Here is an 18,995-nt window from a genome sequence, read left to right as displayed (position 1 = left end):
CATGAAGAAACTTCTACAGGTTCACTTATATTGAGGTAGATGAGTGGTGGAATTCATCTGCAGAGAATTTTTACTTCTTTCCCCACCTAAATTCTCTACCATCTACTGTGCATTTCTCTCAGCACCTCTTTTTATCTCAAATAAAACCAAGGCTGATGATATCCTTTATATATGGACTCTGAAGGGGGAAAGTCAGCTATATAGAAACAGAATGGAGCTGGGTGCAGCGGACCATGCCTGTAATCTCAGCAGCTCCAGAGGCTGAGGCAGGAGGATTACAAGTTCAAAGCCAGCCTTAGCAATTTATTGAGGCCCTGTGTAAGAACCAACATATGGAAGCAACATAGGTGCCCTTCAACAGATGAATGGATAAAGAAGTTGTGATATATGCATACAATGGAATATTACTCAGCCTTAAAGAAGAATGAAATTATGCCATCTGCAGGTAAATGGATGGAACTGGAGATTATCATGCTAAGCGAAAGAAGCCAATCCCAAAGAACCAAAGGCCAAATATTTTTTCTGATATGTGAATGTTAATTCACAATGAGGGGGTGGCTAGGGAAGAATAGAGGCACTTTAGATGAGACAGAGGGAAGTGAAGGGAGAAGGGAAGGTATGGGGATAGGAATGATAGTAGAATGATTTAAACATTATTACCCTATGTGCACATACAATTACATGACTGGTGTAACTACATAATATACAATCAGAAGAATGAGAAGTTGTACTCCATTTATGTGTGTGTCAAAATGCATTCTATTGGCATGTATAACTAATTATAACAATTTTTTTAATTTTAAAAAAAAGGGAAAAAAATAAAAGAAAAATAATCTTTAAAATAACCAATGCTGAACCTATATTTTTTGTGCCTAAAACTGGTCCTACCCTAATTTTACAAATGAGTCCATTTAAGAGAAAATGGAGAAAGTAAGTGCATGCAATCATGTAGGGTGAATACTTCTTGAGACCCAGTACACAGCAGGAGCACAACAGACAGTAATTTATATTCTCTTAAAAATGGTGAACTGGGGCCGGGGTTGTGGCTCAGTGGTAGAGCGCTCGCCTCACAGGTGCAAGACCCTGGGTTCAATCCTAAGCACCACACAAGAATAAAGGAACAAAGGTACTGTGTCCAACTACAACTAAAAAATGATTTTTCAAAAAAATGGTGAGCTGTCCTAATTTTACAAATGAGTCCACTATTCTACTGGTCTCAAGGCCAAAACTTTGCCGTTATCTTCACACTCTCCCTCCTCCTCATCCTCCACTTCTCCTGGGTTATCAAGCCCCCACTGAATCCACCTCAGAACGCCCAAATCCTTCTGTTGTCAGTTTCTGTTTTTCTTACCAATAACCTTGAAACACACAATAGCCTCTCTGCCTCCATCAGTTCACTATGTATAACTGTCACCAGTGGACACGGCCTCCAGACATAAATGAACATGCTATGCTGCTCAGAGCTCCATAATGTCTGTCTTACCGAAGGATGGTCATGGGTAAAAATGTCCTACCCCCTTGAGAGCAGAGAATGTCTCACGATGTGTACGCTACCTACTGGACTCTCAGGTGTTGCCAATCCTCCTCGTGAGTCCTCAGTGTAACTTCTTATCCTCTCTGGTAATGTTGAAACTCCCTGCAGATGCATTTATAGGCTTATATAATCTGATCTGTAGTGGGGTCATTTTTTGACTCACATCTGGTTTCCCTTATTCTAGTAACAACATTTCATTTTCCTTTAGGGAACTGTCCCTCCCCAAATGTTGGATTGCCTACCAAAGGTCAACATCTCTCTCACTTCAAGGCTGGACGTGGGACCCAAGCTGACCCACCCAAGTACTGCTACCCCTCTGGACAAAGAGACTGGCCCAAGTGTGGGAACATGACCTCATTCAGTGGTCAGAACCAATCAGAGTCTTGGTTGGGGGTTCATTTCAACACTGGGTATAAGAGGTACCAAAAAGCACATGAGCATTGCTGCTTCGTGGGGAGCACCTGTCTGAGAATAAAGCTAACACAGGAAAACAGAGAAACAGTGGACATTAGTGCTCTCTATAGCTTTTCAGCTAGATAGGCACCCAATTACTCTTTTACAAATCATATATCTAGATGTTTCAGAATTGAAAATTCTTCAGATGAGATAAGTACAACAGAGAGCATCCTGGAGTACGTTATGTACACCTTTACCTGGATTAAGGCCAACATCCCTGTAGTGAAACTCCTTAATATTTCTGCAGCAAAACAAAATAATACCACCATTAATGTCAGTTTAGGGCAGAAGAGGCTTTGTGATGAGGAATGTGCAGATCAGGTTAAGGTCTGGTTCACCTTCTGCTTTCAGAATTGCACACAAATTCCCTGTGTCTGCATCTGCTTGTTAGTTTTGTTTAAGCAATATGAGTTGGGTTCTCGGTGTTTCCACCTAAGTGTCTCATTATATCCCTCAAGGGCCTATCTGCATTCCAGTTTTATTTCCCACTACTCTTCTATACACAGTGGACTCAAATTCAAATCTTGCAACCTCTACATCGCACAGGCCTCATAAACACCAGGCCTGGCCAACCAGGACATAAGAAGCCTTAGCTGTTGACTTTCTGGTCAGCTGCTCCAGCCCTACATGTCTCCATGTCTCTTGGGCAGAAAATGAAGTCAACACCATCCTGTTATGGGAGAAATCAGTCTCAACACTGACTCCTCTCCCTTTCAGCCTCATTAAATCCCCAGGGCCAATCACAAGAATCTGGAAAATCACAAACTGCTCAAATCTAGAAATCCCCATTAACCAGAGCATGCTCTTATTTCCCTTAGGACAGTTTTTGCATCTCCTTGGTGTCCTTTTTAGAATATATAATGGTCTCTAGGCCTTCCTTTGGATAATATTATTTGGACCCAATATTCATAGCAACCCTGTAAGTTGAAAGGAACAGGCGTAAAATTTCCTTATTCAAAAAAATAAAGAACTGGACTGGAGTTGTGGCTCAGCGGTAGAGCACTTGCCTAGCATGTGCAAGGCCCTGGGTTCGATCCTCAGCACCATATAAAAAAAATACATAAACTAAAGAAAGGTATTGTGTACAACTAAAAAATAAATATTTAAAAAAATAAAGAAAGAACGAACGAACCAAGGGTCAGGTTGGTTAATCAAAGGAAATACTCCGGAGTTTCACTCAAACCCAACTTCTGCTCTTCTTTTCTTTCTTGTTTCTTCTTTTTTTTTAATTAGTACATATTAATATACCAAATAATGGGTTTCATTGTATCATATTCATACATGCATATAATATATCTTGATCAAATCTACCCCACCCTTATACTCACTCCCCTGCCTCCTTCTGGTCTCATTTTCCTCCCAAAATTAACTCACACTGAAGAGTTTATTGACATTAATTGTTCTTCCTTGGTGCCCTTAGAGGTGGAGATTTGACTTGTAGAAAGTAGAGAGAATATCACGTAAGTAATTTCACTCTAAAGTATGTATGAATTTTATTTTTATAAAAATAAAAACTGATGACTGGGGTTGTGGCTCAGTGGTAGAGCACTTGCCTAGCACGGGTAAGGCCCTGGGTTTGATTCTCAACACCACATTAAAAAATACATAAACAAAATAAAAATAAAAAACTGATGGACATATACATCTATATACATGTATAATTCCATATGTATGTATTATTTTCTAGCATGCATAAATGTCTATAAGCATGTTTACCATTCAGGAAGTCAAAGGTGGCTCCTTTGTCACTAATCCAATCTGAATTAACTGAAGCCACCACCATCCTGTTATGGGAGAAATCAGTCTCAACACTGACTCCTCTCCCTTTCAACCTCATTAAATCCCCAGGGCCAATCACAAGAATCTGGAAATACAGTCTCAAGTCATAGCAATGCCTGAAGATCCTTCAGCCTTGGGGAAAACCCAGACACTGCTTCACATAACTTGAACCAACACCACAAATACTCCTCCCTGCTCAGGGGACATTTCTGGGTCAGGACTCCCTCTCTCAGCCAAAGAGTCAGAGAGCACTGGATATTTTCCCAGCATACTACCCTGCTTCTCTGGCTGACCTTTCTTTCTGGGTTCGATCCTCAGCACCATATAAAAAAAAATACAGGTTAAGACTTCTGGATATAAGCCCATGAAAGATAGTAAGAAGGCAAATTCAGCTGCTTTGGGACTCCTCAAAAAAATAAATAAATAAATAGTTTTTCATTTCAAATATACACTGCAAATCCCCATTTCTTGTCTATGAAGTTAATGCTGCAGACGCAGACCCATCAACATCAGGCTGTGCACTCCAAATTGCTTTTTCCAGTCAATATTTCCCTGTTCTCCTGTTTACCTTATCACAAGAAATAAGCATGAGAAATAAGCACATGAGAGTGGCTGGCAGAGGTCAGGGCTGAGGCTCTTGGGCTGAAGAGCTGCTGTGTGCAAAGCCAAACGTTTCACACAGGGATCAACCTGGGACTACAACATCAAGTTACTCTTCTGTTTATAAAATGCCTAAGAACTGGAGGATCTGGGGGATCACAGCCCATTCCCATACAGCCCAACAGACTAGCCATGTCCTCTATTTCCAATGCCATCCATAAGCACCCAGAACTCAATCCCTACCACAAATCTGCATTTCAAGCATCCCATTACTCAAAGGTCAAAATTAATCTGCAGAGTGAGTAGGAGGCCTTCAGGCCATCTATGAACCAGCTTCTTCCTGTTAAAGTATAGTTGGAAAACTATTCTTCTGATTTTACTTGTACAAGCTGTAGTCTAAGAATTTAAAAGAATATAAATTCAAATATGATTTAACATAATAAGCTTAGGCAAGATACTCTATAAAATAATCATTCTTCAGATATTTTCTTTCCCTTTCTCCCATCTCCAGCAAGTTTATGTTATAATACCTAATAAAGCTATAAGAATCAGTGAGGGAAGGTGGGACTGCCATGGGAAATCAGCCATAATTGTTTAGAATCAAACATAAAACTATTTAACTATTTAAAATTGTTAGTTGAATTAGAAAATCATTTTCCATGTCTACAAAGCCTGTCTAACTAGGCCATCAAAAATGTGTCTTCCTAATCTTTACATTTTGCATTTTCCATTTTTAAAATGTCTTCCTTTCTCCGCATCTCAATAAAGTTTGGATCTCACTTAGTTCAACCTTTCTCCTCTGATTCAGATTCAACAAACCTTTTACTGCAAGCCTAACTATGTGCTGACCAATGCATAGTTAACTCACTCTATTATCTAGAGATTTATCATTTTACAGATGAAGGAACAGGGGCTCCATTAAGTTCAGTGACTTTCCCGCTTTTGCAGCCTGAGAAGTGGCCTTTGCAATTTCGAAGTCCACAGGCTGTCCATGGGGACTCCAGGTAAAATATTTCCTCAGTATGGCATGCATCTAATTTTATCCCTCTGGAGTCTTGTTCAAGATAAATTATATGGTTTGGGGAGGGGGTTTTTGCCCCTCGTAATCTCAGGCTTGGAATCAAGGATTATAGGCAACTCATAGAAGGAAAAACACAGCTATTGCACATTGCAAACCATCTGTTCAAAAGGGATCTTCTTCCTGGACTCCAATAACCAGAAATTAATGCCTCTTTGTAGATTTAGTCCAAACTAAGGTCTACAATTAACAATATGTCCAGTGGTATTCCTTTATGTCATTTAAACTCTGTAACAAGTAGACTGTTAGTTCAAAGGGTCAGAGCACACAAATTAATGAAAAGGACAAAGGCCTCTTCCTCCTCCCCCAACAGGCCAAGAGGCATGCACACCTCCTACCCTCAGCCACCCTGGTAGTACTAGATACTAAAGGGACTTGTAGTCAGAGATGGAGCTCCTAGGGAAGAAAAGGCAAAGCATTCTATAGCTGATGTTAATATCAAGCAAACATGATATATGTTGACATAATAGCAGCAACTAAAAATGATTATGGCTGGGTATTACTTCAGAATTTCAAGGTATAACCATTAACAAAATATAAACATTTTTGTAAAACCTACCAAAACATAATGCTATCTTTATAACCAGAGGCAGGAAAACCTTCATAATTGTTCCATTCTAGAAGACAAGCGTGTCCTTTTAGCTTGTTTGTTTGCTTCTAGTATCACTCTGCACATCCTATCTTTTCTAAACAGAAGAGGCATAGCTATTCTTTTCTATAGACATCTCCAGGCCAGAAATTTTACCTCTTATTACTTTTAAATGCTAAGATGTTACAGAAACCATTACATTGATATTCTGAGTGTACCTTTACTATGGTGAAAATTCACTACCTTACTCACCTCCCTATCTTACTGAAGATATCAAAAATACTACCAGTACAGTAGATGATTTCAGAAATAGTAACAGGTTCTAGTTTCAATCTGCAACATAGGAGAAGAGACCCCCCCAAGCCCAACTGGGTAAAAATAGAACATTTCAGAGACATTTGTAAATTGGTTACTACCCTCAGCTGAACTACAGCTGGTTTATTGATGAAAAGAAAGAATAACAAAAGGATGTGTAAAGTGTTAAAAGGTCAGTGCAGTAAAGGATGAATAAGAAATACAGTTGGCCCTTACATTTCAATGATATTGCATGTGTGAACTCAATTTACCACCCCAAAGACTTAGCATAGGCATATGCTCCTTTGATCTACAGAGGAAAGGGTTTATACTGTAGAATAGCTGATCTTTTTACACTGGTTATGGCATCAATTCAAGGGGTCCTGTGTAACCTCTGTAAGCTATAAATTTCCTCAATGAGATTGTAAAAAACACATTAAATAGTACTTGGTGTTATTTATATGTAAACTTTCTTAGTATTACTTTTTAAAAGAAAAAGCCAAGTAAGGTTGGGGGACACTGCAATGTTTGCTTGTTCAAAAGTGGTTTGGGTAGCAATTTCTGCCCCCCTCCCCATTGATTCTACAACATCTAAGTTCTGTTCTGTGAATTCAGAAAGATACCAATGTCTCTGCCCTTGTAAGTTATGAACCCTCTTAGCATCAACAAATCCAGGTTTATTTGAACTCAATATCTGAGAATTATGACTGGGTATTTGCTTCCAGTTTATTGAGCCACTAAATTAGAATACAGGGAAATAGAAATATTACTTTTCTCTCCTCATCTGGAAGATCCTAAAAGGCAGGATCCATGAGAGATGGTCCTGAGCCAGAATTCTAGGTTTTGCCACTCTCTAGCTGGGTGATCCTGTGGCATCAACTTCCCATGAGTCTTGGTTTCCTCATCTGCTGTATAAAAAGTAATATTCACAACAATTTAAATTTTAAAAAAGAAGAAACTGTGTGTTCAAGAACTTATCCTACTAAATATGGTTGGTATATGGGAGATGCTCATGGTTGGCTGAACAGAAGACATCTCTGAAAAGATTAACAGGCCTTCTGCCCTTTAGTGTTGGTCCTCTCTGTGGCCATCCTGGGTATATGCAGTGCTCAACTTTAAGCTATGGTAAAAGACTTGAACAGACTCCGTATTCTCTTCCATAGAAAATGATGCCAGTAGAACCCTAACAAGTCATTAGAAAACAACTCTTCTGCAGATGACAGGAACCCAGGCAATAAAACCTGACTAGCTTCCCTTACTTCCTTGGGATAAGGAGGAGGTGAGGAGAACCCAAACCGTGCCGCTTTCCCAGGTCTTAGTCCTGGGCAGAACTGACTTCTCTGGAATATGTCCTCCCTCTAAGAGGGCAAAGAGCAAGACCTTGAGCTCCTGCTCCTCTGACCCAACGCATCTCTTTCTAATCACAAACTCAAGAGGCCAGGCAGCAGGGGATTAGGGCGGGTGGGGACAAAGGTGTCCTGCTGCTCTGGACTTGGAAAGCTATAACATCAGACACCACCTAAGGCTTTCTTGCTCCAGCTACACCAAATGGCACTTTCCTCTCCCTTCACCCTAGCAGAGCGTGTCAGGTTGTGTACACCCCAAGCAGTCCCAAAAGCACGCCTGCCGGAAGCGCGCCCCCACCACACACACATTTACTCTCTTCCCTGGCCGACGGAGGTTCCTCCTAGCCCAGCTAGGGCCCCCCCTCCTCCGGTCAGCTACAGAGAAGCTTTTGGTAGAGAAGGAAACCATAAGGGGCCACTCACAGAGCCCTCTAAATCACTATTTCTCTCAGGGACGTGGGGGAAGGGAACGAGAAAGCTAAAACCATTTTTGCCCCGGAATACCTCCAAATCTGTTACGCTGCCAACATCCCATAACATCCAATTTATTGACGTGTCCTCGCATGGCAACTCCGCCAAAAGCCGGTGAGCAGACCCCATAAAAAACGTGCGCTCCTGCAGGCCACCCAACTCAGACTCCACTGAGCCGCCACCGGGCATGACACGTTCCACCCTGGGAAAGACACCCCATTTTCCCTCGGCAGAACCCGGTCAGCGATCTTCAGAAGTTTCCCGTCTCCCGCTCCAATCCCCAGATCCCGATCAAGGCTAGGAAGCCACAGGATCTCCCCCAAAGCTGCACTTACACCGGGTCCCGCCCCCCATTCCCTCCCCCTTCCTCTCTCCTCTACTCCAGCTCCAGTCCCCGCGCTCCAGCTTCTCCAGCGCCCAGAGGTTCTCTTGCCCAAGAAGAGGAAACTTCTTTCTGAGCTAAATTCAGGTCAGAACAGGAAAGGGTTTTTCTTCTCCGCCAGCACCAAGGATGCGTTCGCCCCTTACCCCCCCCCCCCCCCCCCCGCAGAAGAGCTTATTCTCCCCTCCTTACGGCCACCCGCTGAGACCTTTCCTCCAGCTACTAGTGCTCCTAGACCTCCCAGGTCAAAAGGTCTGGTAGAGTCACCACGGGGACACTATAGATCTTTCCGGAGACCCTACCTGTCCCGAGTAGATTTCAAAACCCAAGTAAACAAAATAAAATTTCCGGCAACTTTGGTGTACGTGGGTATCCTGTGTGAGGGGGAGAGAGCGCGCGCGAGAGCGAGACAGCGTAGCGCAAGAGTTAGGGCAAGCGGCAAGAGCACATCTGGAAGAGGGGGAGGGGGATTCGAAGCGGAGGGGACGAGTAGCCCCCGAGAGTTTCCAGGCGGAGGGTCCGGCCCCCCACGTTAGTTACCTGTCCTATGTTGATGAATCCGTATTTGCTGGCTATGCGGTTGGCCTCCGGAAAGCCGCCGGCGATTTTGACTGCCCAGTGGTTGGTGTAGACGCGCGTCCGGCACACGGGGAGTAGGCAGCCCCCGAGCAGCGCCAGCACGCACAGCAGGTCCAGCCGTCCCGGGCAGCAGCAGCGGCCCCCCCAGCCCATGGTCCCTTCGCGTCGCGGCTCCCTTTACTGGCTCGCTCGCTCGCAAGATCGCTGGCTCTGCGCACTAAGCGGCGCGCACAACTAACTTCTCCGGCCTGGGCCGCCCAGGCGCGCAACCTCCGGAGATCAGCAGGAGGCGGCAAGCCCCAGCAGGGAGCAGAGCAGTTAGCCTCGCGCCGGCTCCTTGACCATCCCTGGGGCTGCAAGGACCAGTGCTCCCCGCTCTTCGACCGGCGGGGCGGTCAGCGAGAGATCCCCGGCTCCGGAGCAAAAGGCTGCGAAGTGGAGCTGGCGCCCTCAGCAGTTGTGTCTCGCCGGCTCGACTCCTAGACTCCCAGACTAGCTTTAGCTCCTCTCTGGGCCCCAGAGAGCGGCTGAGACGACCAGCCAGGGCGGTGCAGGCAGCGACCGGGCGCCCCCTTTGCTGGCCCAGGCTCCGAGCGCTTCCCTGCTTCCTGCGCTCTCTCCGGCTCCGAGCTGCGCGCGGGGACTGTGAGTGGCAATGGCAGCAGCGCCTGCTCTGCATAAATGACTCCCCCGCCCCCTATCACCCCTCCTTTCCCACCGCGCTCTCCTCCTCTCGCTCCTCCGCCCTCCCGAACGCGGCCGCAGCCAGGCACCAACCAGGTCCTAGTGCCTCCGGCTTATCCCAGCCGTAATCCTCCAGGGTCCCGGGCAGCCAAAGGCGAGTCTTTTCCAAAGGGCTGGGAGGAAAACTCCAGGATCGCGGTTTTACTTCCTTTTCTCTCCTCCTGGCTGAATTTGTATTAATTTAGCACTACTTCCCAAAAGACTAATGAGATTTACACGCTGGTCCGCGTTAAGTGCCCCGAAGATTCATTCATCCTCTCACTAAACGTCCTTAAACAACTAAGCATTTAAGAAGGTCACTTGTGTGTCAGTTGCTGAACCAATAACCCGAGAGTTTCACTTCGCGAATTCTTCATGCTTTTCAGCAACTGTGTATTTAACAAATTCTGCTCCCGGGAGAAGCTACCACCCGGGACAGTAAGTCGCATCCTCTCCTACAAAAGCCAACCACCGAGGCTCCAAAGCCAAGTCAGTTGCCTGCCGAAATCTGCGCATCTGATACAAGGCAGCGCCACAGGAGAGTGAAATTTCAGCCATGAATTCAGGAAAGATATTTCAATGAATATTTGGAATGCAAGTCGATGGACATGTTGGACCAAGGGAATAACTTCATTCGTTTGTTGGATTGCATCTGATGAGTGCTTCTTTTTCTCCACCAAGGGAGAAGTTTTCCAACTTTTCCAAGCACAACCCTGGAACCCGATAGTCTTTGATTAAAAAAAAAAAAAAAAAAAAAAAAAGGACCACCGAGGAAGTTGGGATGAAATATGTGGCAGAACCGCCTTCATTACTGCATCACGGCACTGTGACTGCAGAAGGCAGGAGGGAACTGGGATTTAACTGTCTTGCTTCGCTTTTACAACCTCTCTTTCCACTGGAGTTAAGGGGGGCGGGGGGGCAAGTTGATTTATTATAAAAGGAAAAATTAACCCTTATTAAATAATTCAACTGGCCTTAAAATTAGACACTACATCCCTGACTCCCACCTCCTTTTCCTCTCTTCTCCTTTCATTCCTGTTATCCTTCTTTCTAAGTATTAGTTGAATGTGTTTGAGATTAACCCGTTATACAATGATTTTGTTAACAGAAACATACTTCAATTCTACTAGCACCTTGGAACGTGTAACATTTTGTGACATTTTATGCATTGCGTAAAGTATGCTGCATTATTGAATCTTGCAAATAAAACCACAAAGTAATATCATCCCCACATTGTTTGATGAAGAAGTAGAGAATCGGAAGAACTAAGTTATTTGCAGAAGAGTATGTCTTTTATTCATTTATTTGATGAATTGACCACATTTTTTTTTAAGTATCTAGCATGTACCACATCATATTATGTTGGAAGCTGGAGGCTGAAAAGATTATTGGAATTCACACTCTGAATCTTCTAGAATAAATGTGGCTTATAATAATAATTATTATTATTATTACTATTATTATTATTATTATTAGGTGGAAAAGCATATACACTGCCCTTGGGCTTTAGAGTTTTGATATGGTCTGGCTACTGGCCAGTCCCTTTGGACATCTACTGTGCTATTGTGTATTATGATGTATTACAGTATGTTACCTCATGGTGCACTGTAGCATGTTATTGTGTGGTGTCACATGTTATTTTATATTATCATATGTCATGGGATCTTCAGGCATGATATGTTATGGCAAGTTATAGCATGTTATGGGCCATTACAGAATGTTATGGTACTGCATTACTGAATCCCCAACTATGGAGTCTAAAAAGTTCATAATCTATTAGATCACTATTAATTGTCAGAGTGACCATCTGTATCTGTGCATAGGGTTGTGGATTTATTTCACTAGAAGCTGTCGGTTTCAGGTGGAATTAGGAAGTTCGATCGAGATCTGAGTCTTAATGCACATAGGAGGGATAGCTAATCTTTGTTTAGATATCCTGGCCTTTTGCTCTCAGGTGGGAGGGAAAATCTGACCACAATCCAGAGGAGGGGGCCACTCCACGGGCATTTTATGAGCGAATTTTGCAGCAAGGCCTGTGGATTTCTCTCTGAGACTCTGGGGTGTTATTGTTTAGGACTACAAAGGCAACACAAAGTGTTCTCCTTTGAAGGCTATGTTGTCTCTGGTCTTCAACTTCTGAATGAAATGAAGAGGAATCACTACTGCACTGTGTCTCCTGAGGCCTAGAGGTTGTTTCCTAGGGCTGGCCAAATTGCTTGCTAATATTCTCCCTCCGTGCTGTCTTTTTTTTTTTCTTTTTCTTTCTACTAACACTTTACATGCCCTGCTTGGCACACACAAGCATAACACTCACTACATTGAACATGAGAGAAAATTGGAAAATGAGGTATGAAGTGGGAAAACAAGTTTTCTATGTTGTAAGCTAATCCTTAGGCCTAGGTTTAGTTTACTCAAAGAACATATTCTTCCTTTAGGATGCATATGTATTAAAAGGGAAAAAACTAGCTCTGTTTTGCTGTTGTTGTTTTTTTGTTTTTTAAGATTTGGAGACTTTGTTCATCTGTAAAGCATACAGTCATGTATGACGGCACACTCTTATAATCTCAGTGACTCAGGAGACTGAGGTAGAGGAATCACAAGATCAAGCCCAGCCAGGGCAATTTAGGGAGACCCTATCTCAAAATACAAAATAAAAAGGACTGAGGATGTAGCTCCATGGTAAAGTGACCATGTGTTTGATCCCCAGTATTACAAGAAATAAAATGAAATATTTCCCTTTAGCAAATATATTCCAGTTCCATTGTAAATGCATTCTCAAAAAGTGTGATTCCTAAACCTAAATGATAACAAAGTCCCTCTCCACTGATGAGTAGGCACAGTCTTCTTCCTGCTTTGGGATGTACCTTAATGAATTGTGAACTTCCTTGGATAGAACCCCTTTGGCCAAGCTTCCAGATAAGGATCAAGAATTGCAAAGGGCTGTCTTACTTCAAGACACTATGCTCTGTAGGTTAGGAAATTCCTGTTGCCAGTATTTCGGCTGCCAAAGGGAGACGGAACTGATAGACTAGTAGTGGTTAGTGCAAAAAGTCACTAATATTAGAGAAGAATTTGTAATACAAGTCTTGCACTAATGCTTCCTTTTAGTATACAAAAAATGGCACTGCCAACTTTTGACCCTGGACTTTCCCTCTCTAACATGCCATATGGCAGGAAATCAGGAAGTTTTAAGTTTTTTTTCCTGCTTTCTACTCAGCAACATATTACCTGATAATGAGGGCCCACTAGTGTTTGGCCTATCTGCCAAAGTCCCTGACAACTCTAAAAGAAAATTTCGGTGAAATGCAATTAAGAGAAATCTAAGTAGCTTAACAGAGAGAGAAGTGAACAAGATCTCCGTATAGGTATATCTTGAAACTATGCAAACCAGAATTACTCTGGGAAGAGATTGTCCTGTAAGATACCATATTTCTTCCTCTGCTACATCCTCTGCTGGGAATTTGTCTTTAAGAACAGTTCTAGAGCCGGGCACAGAGGCACACACTTATAATTCCAGTGGCTTGAAAGGCTGAGGCAGAAGAACCTCAAGTTCAAAGCCAGCCGCAGCAACAGCAAGGTGCTAAGTAAGCAACTCAGACCTTGACTCTAAATAAAATATAAAATAGGGTTGGGGATGTGGCTCAGTGGACAAGTACCCCTGAGTTCAATCCCCAGTACAAAAAAAAAAAAAAAAAAAAACACTTTTAGGCCAAGGCACAGTGGCACATGCCTAGCCTAATCATCCCAGCGGCTAGGGAGGCTGAAGCAGGAGGATTATGAGTTCAAAACCAGTAAGACCCTCTCTCTAAATAAACTGTAAAAAAAAAAAAAAAAGTCTGAGGATGGGATTCAGTGGTTAAGTACGCCTGAGTTTAATCCCAGGTATCAAACAAACAAAAAATTACTTTTAGCCCAAGTTTCTGTGAATCAATGATAAATGAATAATGGGTAGTTTGAAGCTAATCAAGGATAAAAGGATATTGGACACTTAACTGCCTGGTTGAAGTCTCTATCTCTAGGATCTTTCCAGTATATCAAATTGATAGTGAAAGTTCATCAAATTTAGTAATAATTATAAATTATGGTAATAACCACCATTTATTAAGCACTTGTTATATGCCAGGCACTGGGCCAAACACATTTCAAGTCTTAATTTCATTCATAGATCATCATAGAGAAGAAGACCATAGATATCACATATTCTAAACTTATTTAATAGATAAATATACTAAAGTCAATAGAAAATCAATTTGGAGGACAGTAACTATCAGAAAATTTAGGTTAACAAATGGAAGAATCATATAAATAGAAAAAAAAAGAAAAGAAGAAAAGAAAAGCCACCACGGGACAATAGTTTTTGCTGTGAGCCAAGGATTAACGTTAGTCTAATTTGCATACCTGGGTTAATGAGAGAATGGAACCTTGACTAACCTTTCAGATATCTTAGGTATTTAACCACCCCCACTTGAAAGTAAGATCCAGGACACATATGAACCAAAGAGGAAAATTAATTCAGGGCTTGCTATTACATTTGTTGCATAACAGTTGTATACTGGGACTCTAACAGGTGACTGACATCCTGCAGATTTTAAGAAGCTTTAGCTCCTTCTTTGACATGTTTGAAGTTGACTTACATTGGCATGGTTGATCCTCTTCTGTGGACATTTAATTCATACAGTGACACACTGATTCCCAGAAAGCCTTCCAGCTGAAACCAAAGTATGAAGTTTGTTGATTTCTTTCAGATGTGTAGGCAGTAAGACCAGCTATCACCTTCTAGCTTCTAACTCTGATACCAGAGCAGTGTCCCCTTCATAATGGATGTATTGGGTGACTGTGATATCTCCCCAACCTATCTCAGACTCTCATTCAGGGGGAAAATAGATAGGGAAAGAATGGGAGAAAATCAAAAGAAGCATATTTGGGTCTTAGAGCTTCATCCACCAACAAGATTGGACCCTAAATCAGTGATAACAGCCCTCCACCAGGAGTCAAATTGCCTCTGGATGCTGTCTTTCAAAATCTTTTATTTGATCTTTTATTTTCTCTTTTATTTTTAAGATTCCCTCAGAGAATAAAGGTTAATAACAATTGACTCAACAACTTGATCGTATTTAGGAAGAAAAGTTAAAATGGCCCTAGAAATTAAAACATTTTTTGGGGTCCAGGGAGTAACTCTAATTCATTAATGCTAAATGAGATATTCTAAAACAAAACAGTAGGACTTTTACTTGTTAATATAAAACAAGATAAATTATGACAAAATTCTTTTATAAATACTTATGTGAGTATGTCTCTCTCATTTGCAATTGAGCCTTACTTAATGATGGGGGCAAATTCAGAGGAATGTATCTTTGGGTGATTTCACCATTGCTTGATCATCATCATGCCCACTTATTCAAGCCTACACGGTATATGTCAATCACTGGACATAGACTTTTTTTTTGAGATTGAACTCAAGGATTCTTTACCATGGAGCTATATCCTTAGCCCTTTTATTTTTTATTTTGAGACAAGGTCTCACTTAGTCACCAAGTCTGGCCTTGAATTTTGGATCCTCCTGTTTCAGCTTCCCCAGTCTGAGTCACTGGAATTATAGGCATTCACCACCCTGCCTAACTGGATATGAACTCTGGATGAAATAGTAAACACAAAATGTATGATGCTGTTGCCAGCCTAGAAATAGGAGTATGCACTCTAACAATAAAAAACATGTCATATATAAAAACATAGAACAGTAATTTAGTTATTATCAAGCATTAGACACTGCACATAATTGTATATGCTCTACTTAACTAGCAGCACAGTGGGTTTGTTTACAAACAGCATCAACACAAACATGAGTAATGCTTGTGCTACAAGGTTACAATGGCGATGACATCACTGATAGGGATTTTTCAGCTCAGCTTCTTTGTACTCTCATGGGATCACTACTGTATATGTGGTCCATTGTTGACTGAAATGTCATTATGTGGCACAGGACTGTATTACACTCTCTTATTTCCAGTAGTGTGCATTCCTCCCCTGGGGTATTCAATATAAGGTTATCACACAGCTATTGTATATGCATCTCTCTACCAAGTTCCCAGCCCAGGTCTCAGATTTTAGTAATATATGAAGAAAAAATGGACACCGTTTTTTTCCCTTACCCTTAGATCCATGGAGCCAAATTCACTGCAAACTTGTTTGCCTGGAAAAGAAGGGGTTTACTTTAAACCATGTTGAATGAGTTAATGTATCAAGAATGGAAACAAAGTTCTGTTTTTAAAAGGGTTATCCTGTACTTTAGAATAATTCATTGATAAAAATTTATTTTTCTAAAGATAAGGGGATATATATTCAGCAGAAACTTCTCAGAGCTTTCAAATGTTTAAAAGCTTAGATTTCCCTTGTTCAGTGTTAACAAGTTCTTTGTGACTGACTATTCAAAAATAGATACTGGAAAAGAAAAAAAAAATAGACCCCAATTTGAATTCTAGCAAATGCCACCCTTTTAAGACCTATGACTTAACTGACTTCTCAGAAATGCATGAACTAAGAATATAATGAAATGAAGACCCTAAGACAGGCTCCTTATTCAATTGTCTCCAAGTATGTACAGTGGAAGCCTACTTCATAGATAAACTACATAAGACTGTGATATAAATTGTATAAATGCTAAATATTGTCTTCTGTGAGTGAAGATGAGACCAACTTCTAGCAATACACTCTGCATCCTGAATAAGCTTTTTCTAGTACTGCTGTTTATTATTTTAAAATATTGAGAGCATTGTTTTGAGATCTGGCAGCATACTGAACTGTGAAAGGTGAGGAGGTGAGCAAAGATTGAATCCTATGTGGAAAGAAGAGGCAATATATTCAGTATCATTTATCATTTCTTATTTTGTCTTTGTCATACATTTTTGTGTGTTTGTGTGTATGTGTACACACGCACATACAAGTTGGCAAGTTCATAGGATATTTGCATGTTGACATTTTGGCAGCAAAATGAAAAATGAAAAGAATTTTGCAGAAAATGTCAGCAATTCAAAACTTAGTGGCAATCTATAAAACTGGGCTAAGTATTATCAGAAAAAAATCTTAGAGGATGGTGGAGGTTAAGACTTCTAGGCTCAAAAGAGCTAGATGTTAGATGCTGAATGAACAAGAGAAATTAAACTTATAGTTAGAAGGCAATCACCTAAAGGTTTGTGGAATCCTCCACAGTTCATTGGCTGGATGAAAGAGCTGGATCTCCGTGGAATTGATTTTGCATTTATACCCTGGTCACCTTAGAAAGCACTTTTTCTGCCAAGTGTGTATGATGGCGGAGCTCCGGCTTTAGCAGATTGATTCTCACGATTTGAGAGATGTGAGGTTCCAGAAGTGGCTCAGTTATGTGTGGAAACTAATGACTCTGAAGCAAATTATCTAATCAATATTCTATTATCCTGCAGCCCTTTTACTTACATTGGGCCTAGAATGCTGCAATTTCTCCTATGTTAGTCATCCCCTTTGTATGTTTAATGATAAACTCTCTGCCAAATGGAGTCCAGGCAGGAAAAGGCCTTATCCTTTCTACAAACTCAAAGTAAAATTCCCCGAAAACATCTACATCAAAAGAAAAGAGGAAATTGATGAATCTGTATATTCAGGGTGAAAGAAAACCCGGTCATGTTGAATGACCCAGTCATCTTGATGGTTAATACCCAATAGGCCACTCAGATAGCTTTTATATAGATTTTACAAAATATTTTCAGGTTATTATCCTATTTAATCCTCAAAATGACACAGCAAGAAGGTAGAGACATGGCCATTATTTTAATGCTGTCATAGCTATCAATGTTAGTTTGCAGATATGAAAAGTAGGTAGTGAAATGATTCATCCAGCTGCTCCTTGTTGGTGAGCGATGGGTCTTGGACAGGAACTCACACTTTCTGAAACCTGCTTGTGCACTAAATGTCATCAGTCCAGAATTACAGCAACATCTCTGCAAAGATAAGCCCCTGGAAATAGATCTGTCTGTCCTGTCCTTGTGCATTTAGCAGTTACTCTGTGGAAAGGTCTTCTGTTGTCAGTTGAGAAGAAGGGACAGGAAAATTCAAAACAAAGGGCCTTCCTTTCTGGCCTCTGGGCTCTCTCATCGAGTAGCATTTACTTCTCACCTCCTCCCTCCTCTCTCTTTGCCTCAGCGTCCAATAATTTCTCAGCTCTGTCCCCAGATGAATACCCAAATCAACACTAAAGTTCCTAGGCTGCAAGTGGATGTGATTCATTGAGTCTAAAATGTGTTTCTCCTGTCTGGATGGAATTGAGAAGTTTTCTTTTCATTTGCTAATTACCCACGACCTGCAAGATGAGGGTATGATTGATCGCAATGTAGTCATTGTGATGAAATTTCACTAGTTTCATAAGAAACAATTGTGAAGTGTGTTGGAATGCATTACAATGGATACTCTTACAAAGACTCTTCTTAAGATCTCCAGTGACATGTTTATTTTATAAGTGGTTCCTATTATCAGAGTTGTTCTTATCTAAGGGCCAAAGGTGCATTTTAAATATTGGCTCCTCCGCACCATACATAGGCTTGCACACCCCCAGCACATTAACTATCTGCAGAACTTTGATAATGACAGGAAAAGATTTGTGTAAGAGAAAATGGATAGATTCAGGTGACAGATGTCACACATAAAATTCATCAAGGTGAGGCAGCTTTAACTGTATCCCCTTCCTCCCTTTATGATAAATTTAATTTCTTCACCCAAACTATGCCCATTTTTCTTTCAAATTTCCCTTGCTCCAAATTTCTACCCATCTGTCTATTCATCACATATTGTCTTTTACGACTCTGCTCTTTCTAGGAATAAATAGTAGAAAAAGATTTAGAAGACTTTGAAAAGAGGAGAGATGTGGTGATATTTCTACCGCTGAAACACAACTATTTTCATATTTATGTACTCTTTTCTAGAATTGGTATAAAAACAACTATATATTTATAAAGTTATAAACCTACCACATATACAATTTTATACCCTGTATTTTTCACATAATATATTCATTTTATAAATATGTCTCCATGGTCTCTGTAATTATCATTTTAATGACCATTCTCCTTTGGGTATCATAACTTATTAAACTCTCTTGTAAGGCATTTCAATTGTTTCCAGTTGTTAATTGTTATAAT

The 18,995-nt window shown here is 41.1% G+C and overlaps 1 protein-coding gene across 3 annotated transcripts in view; it reads right to left on the bottom strand.

Moving 5' to 3' along the window:
• The window catches only part of Pcsk5 (proprotein convertase subtilisin/kexin type 5), a 429,480-nt gene extending 419,748 nt beyond the window's left edge, over nucleotides 1–9,732 (bottom strand). For all 3 annotated transcript variants that reach the window (XM_076846064.2, XM_076846065.2, XM_076846066.2), the window contains exon 1: nucleotides 9,070–9,732. In XM_076846064.2, coding sequence (XP_076702179.2) covers nucleotides 9,070–9,261 — 192 coding nt within the window. In that variant the 5' untranslated portion in view covers nucleotides 9,262–9,732. The remainder of the gene's footprint in view (nucleotides 1–9,069) is intronic.
• Nucleotides 9,733–18,995: the final 9,263 nt, after the last annotated feature.

Source organism: Callospermophilus lateralis, chromosome 2 (assembly GCF_048772815.1).
Source record: "Callospermophilus lateralis isolate mCalLat2 chromosome 2, mCalLat2.hap1, whole genome shotgun sequence".
Classification (NCBI taxonomy): domain Eukaryota; kingdom Metazoa; phylum Chordata; class Mammalia; order Rodentia; family Sciuridae; genus Callospermophilus; species Callospermophilus lateralis.
Note: the sequence above shows the minus strand (reverse complement) of the source record. Positions and strands in the feature narration are given on the sequence as shown.